Here is a 3,814-nt window from a genome sequence, read left to right as displayed (position 1 = left end):
TAAACCCCCTAAAATCGTGGCCTATGATCCCAAAATCGTGACCTACAAATCCCCGAATTGGCCTAGAATTGAAAATAATGGCCTAGAAACCCTATGATCATGGCCTATGATTCCAAATTTAGCCTAGAATCCAATATAATGACCTAGAAACTCTAAAATCGTGGCCTAGAACCCCAAATTGATGGCCTAGGATCCCAAATCAACAACCTAGGCCACAGAATGGTGGCCTAGAACTCCAAATTTGGCCTAGAATCCAAAATTGATGGCCTAGAAACCCTAGAATCGTAGCCTAGAATTCAATATCCATGGCCTAGGACTCCAAATTTGGCCTAGGATCCAAAATTGATGACCTAGAAACCCTAGAATATCGTGGCCTAAGATCCCAAATCCCTAGAACCCCAAAAACTCACTCTTCTCCGGCGTTGGAAGCTTCAAAACTACTCTATGACGGGATTTTGGCTTTGGAGTGGCTGAAATTTCGAATTTCGGACTGAAATTTGGCTGAAAATGGCTCACTTGGCGCTGGAATTTCAGCCAAATGATCCCATGGGGTGTGCGGAACTTTCANAGCTGTCGAGAGCACTGAAAATAGATTTTTCAGAGATTTTTAATCGAAAAATGATCACCTTGATCTGGAATTTTTGGAACATTTGGAGCTTGAACAGCCCGAACCACCTCAAATGGAAGTTCAGATGAAATTTTCCGCATCGGGGAATCGCTGAAAATCGATTTTTTGAGTGAAAAATTATCAAAATTTGGCTAAAAATCACTGATTTTTAGCTGAAAATTCATCAAAAAATCTGGAATTTTTTTCAGAAAAATTCTGCTGAAAATCGGCGATTTTTATCTGAAAATTCATCAAAAATTGGCTGAAAATTGCCAATTTTTAGCTTAAAAAATCTGAAAATTTTCATAATAATTTGGCTGAAAATCACTGATTTTTAGCTGAAAAATCGTCAAAAAATGGCTGAAAATTCGACGATTTTTTGGCTGAAAAATGCCCGAATTTATCCCGTACTTTTTAAAAATCCCGTACTTTCTGGAGTGTCCAAATCCAAATTTTCCACAATTTTCGCATTATTTTCCAGCGGCTTTCCCTCTAAAATTGCAGCTGAAACTGTCGATTTTTGAGCATCTGGAGGCATTGGAATCGCTGAAAAAATAGAAAAAATTCTAGAATTTTTCGACGAAAAATTGGCTGAAAACGGTCAGTTTTTCCCTAAAAAACGCTGAAAATCCCCACTTTTCTCCAATTTTCCCTCTGAAATCGCTTCTGGGACATCATCCACCTCTTCGGCTTCCAGATTCGGGTCCGCTGCTGATGGCACCAAGTAGCGGACTTGGCGAGGATCGTGATCGTCTGAAATTAAGGAAAATCATGAAAAATGACCCAAAAATCATGAAAAATGACCCAAAAATCATGAAAAATGACCCAAAAATCATGAAAAATGACCCAAAAATCATGAAAAATGACCCAAAAATCATGAAAAATGACCCAAAAATCATGAAAAATGACTCAAAAATCATGAAAAATGACTCAAAAATTATGAAAAATAACCCTAAAATTATGAAAAATAACCCAAAAATCATGAAAAATGACTCAAAAATCATGAAAAATGACTCAAAAATCATGAAAAATGACCCAAAAATCATGAAAAATGACCCAAAAATCATGAAAAATGACTCAAAAATCATGAAAAATGACTCAAAAATCATGAAAAATGACTCAAAAATCATGAAAAATGACCCAAAAATCATGAAAAATGACTCAAAAATCATGAAAAATGACTCAAAAATTATGAAAAATAACCCTAAAATTATGAAAAATAACCCAAAAATCATGAAAAATGACTCAAAAATCATGAAAAATGACTCAAAAATCATGAAAAATGACCCAAAAATCATGAAAAATGACCCAAAAATCATGAAAAATGACTCAAAAATCATGAAAAATGACTCAAAAATCATGAAAAATGACTCAAAAATCATGAAAAATGACCCAAAAATCATGAAAAATGACCCAAAAATCATGAAAAATGACTCAAAAATCATGAAAATTGACTCAAAAATCATGAAAATTGACTCAAAAATCGTTAGTTTTCCGTATTTTTTGGTAATTTTGAGTTAAAATTTTCAGCCAAAAAATCCCGTACTTTCCAGCTCCTGCATAGCCAAATCTGGCACTTTTCCGCGTCCTCCCAACACCGATTTCACTGAAAAAATTCAAAAAAATTCTCGAAAAAATCTGAAAATCCGCCTACAAAGACTATTCGAATCAGCCGGTTTTCCGCGTCGTTTCGCCGTTTTTTGAGCTGAAAATTTTGAATTTTTCCATTTTTTTTTTGGCGCCAAATTTGAATTGTTAGCGTTACCAGGCGATTCAGAAGACGATTCAGAAGTCTTCGATCCACGTATAGCCGGCGTTTTTTCTGAAAAAATCGATTTTCGCAGCTGAAAATTCTGGAATTTTCGAGCTATACGCTGCTTAGAGTCCGTTGGAGCTTCTGGTGCCTTGCCACGTGGATTTGGAGTCTCTGGAGCTGATTTTCCTGAAATTTTCAACGGAAAATATGATTTTCAAACGATTTTAAACCTGAAAATGAGCTTTATAAAACCAATTTTTAATCAGAAAATCGGCAATTTTCCAGTTCAAAATTCAGCATTTTTTCTAGCTGAAAATCTGGAAATTTCCTTTTTTTCCATTCAAAATTGCCCAAATTTTCCCGAAAAATCGACAATTTTTTACTCAAAATTCGGCGTTTTTGGGGTAATTTGTGCTGAAAATATCGATTTTTAAGCCAAATTATCGATTTTCTAGCTTTAAAAATCAAGCAAAAAAAATTTTTGTTTTGGAATTTTTTCCCATGAAATCGACAATTTACCAGCTCCAAATTTGCCTTTTCAGAGTAATTTGAGCTGAAAATATTGATTTTTAGGCCAAATTATCGATTTTCTCGCTGAAAATCTGGAAATTTCCTTTTTTTTTCATCGAAATTTGTCAATTTTGCCCAAAAAAAACTGGAATTTTCCTACGATTTTTAGAGATATTCAAGTCAAAAATTGCTAAATTTTTAGGCAAAAATTCTAAAAAAATTGGCTTGAAAATTCGATTTTTTCTGAAATTTCTCGCTCAAAATTTGCCTTTTCAGGGTAATTTGAGCTGAAAATATTGATTTTTAGGCCAAATTTTCGATTTTTCCAGTTTTTATCCGTCAAAATTGCCCAAATTTTTCCCAAAAAAATCGGCAATTTTCTGACTCAAAATCTGGCTTTTTTGGGGTAGTTTGAGCTGAAAATATCGATTTTTAAAGGTGGGGGGACAGGAGATTTTACGGGGGATTTTTGGGGCCAGAGTATGCATTCTACCGTGACGGTGTACAACGCTTAACGCCACTCTGCGTACAGATGTCGTCCTCGCCTTTATGTATCCAATCGGGCGACCGCTTTCTCTTTGCCCGTGTAGCTCAGTCGGTAGCGGCGCCGCACCCTCAATCCTCGCCCCACACGTTCAACTCCTCGAGGGGCATATTTGAACGAAATTTCGAGAACATTATTTTTTTTTCATGTCCCCCCACCTTTAAGCTAAATTATCGATTTTACAGTAAAAATCCCCGGCAGTCCCATCTCTTTTGGAAAATTTTCAGCCAAAAACCAAAAAAAAAAACGTAAAATTCGCAAAAAAAGAAACAAGAATTAATGTACTTTTCGTCGATGATTCAGCTTCCGCAATCGGTGAGTCGTCTGGAAACACTTGCATCGTTTTACGGACGGTTCGAACCGGATTTCTGGCTTAAAATAGATTTTTAGAGGAAAT

General features: G+C 35.5%; 1 protein-coding gene across 1 annotated transcript in view; it reads right to left on the bottom strand.

The window, feature by feature from the left end:
• CBG18442 overlaps nucleotides 1-3,757 on the bottom strand; it is a gene marked incomplete at both ends in the record, with an annotated part of 5,780 nt that extends 2,023 nt beyond the window's left edge. Inside the window, 10 exons of the mRNA XM_045241764.1 lie at nucleotides 398-470; nucleotides 517-582; nucleotides 627-718; nucleotides 936-990; nucleotides 1,037-1,153; nucleotides 1,244-1,360; nucleotides 2,154-2,213; nucleotides 2,262-2,312; nucleotides 2,373-2,549; nucleotides 3,703-3,757. Of these exons, the coding sequence (XP_045096486.1) occupies nucleotides 398-470; nucleotides 517-582; nucleotides 627-718; nucleotides 936-990; nucleotides 1,037-1,153; nucleotides 1,244-1,360; nucleotides 2,154-2,213; nucleotides 2,262-2,312; nucleotides 2,373-2,549; nucleotides 3,703-3,757 (863 nt within the window). The remainder of the gene's footprint in view (nucleotides 1-397; nucleotides 471-516; nucleotides 583-626; nucleotides 719-935; nucleotides 991-1,036; nucleotides 1,154-1,243; nucleotides 1,361-2,153; nucleotides 2,214-2,261; nucleotides 2,313-2,372; nucleotides 2,550-3,702) is intronic.
• Nucleotides 3,758-3,814: the final 57 nt, after the last annotated feature.

The sequence above is a fragment of the Caenorhabditis briggsae genome (assembly GCF_000004555.2).
Source record: "Caenorhabditis briggsae complete genome, chrII, whole genome shotgun sequence".
In the NCBI taxonomy this organism is placed as follows: domain Eukaryota; kingdom Metazoa; phylum Nematoda; class Chromadorea; order Rhabditida; family Rhabditidae; genus Caenorhabditis; species Caenorhabditis briggsae.
Note: the sequence above shows the minus strand (reverse complement) of the source record. Positions and strands in the feature narration are given on the sequence as shown.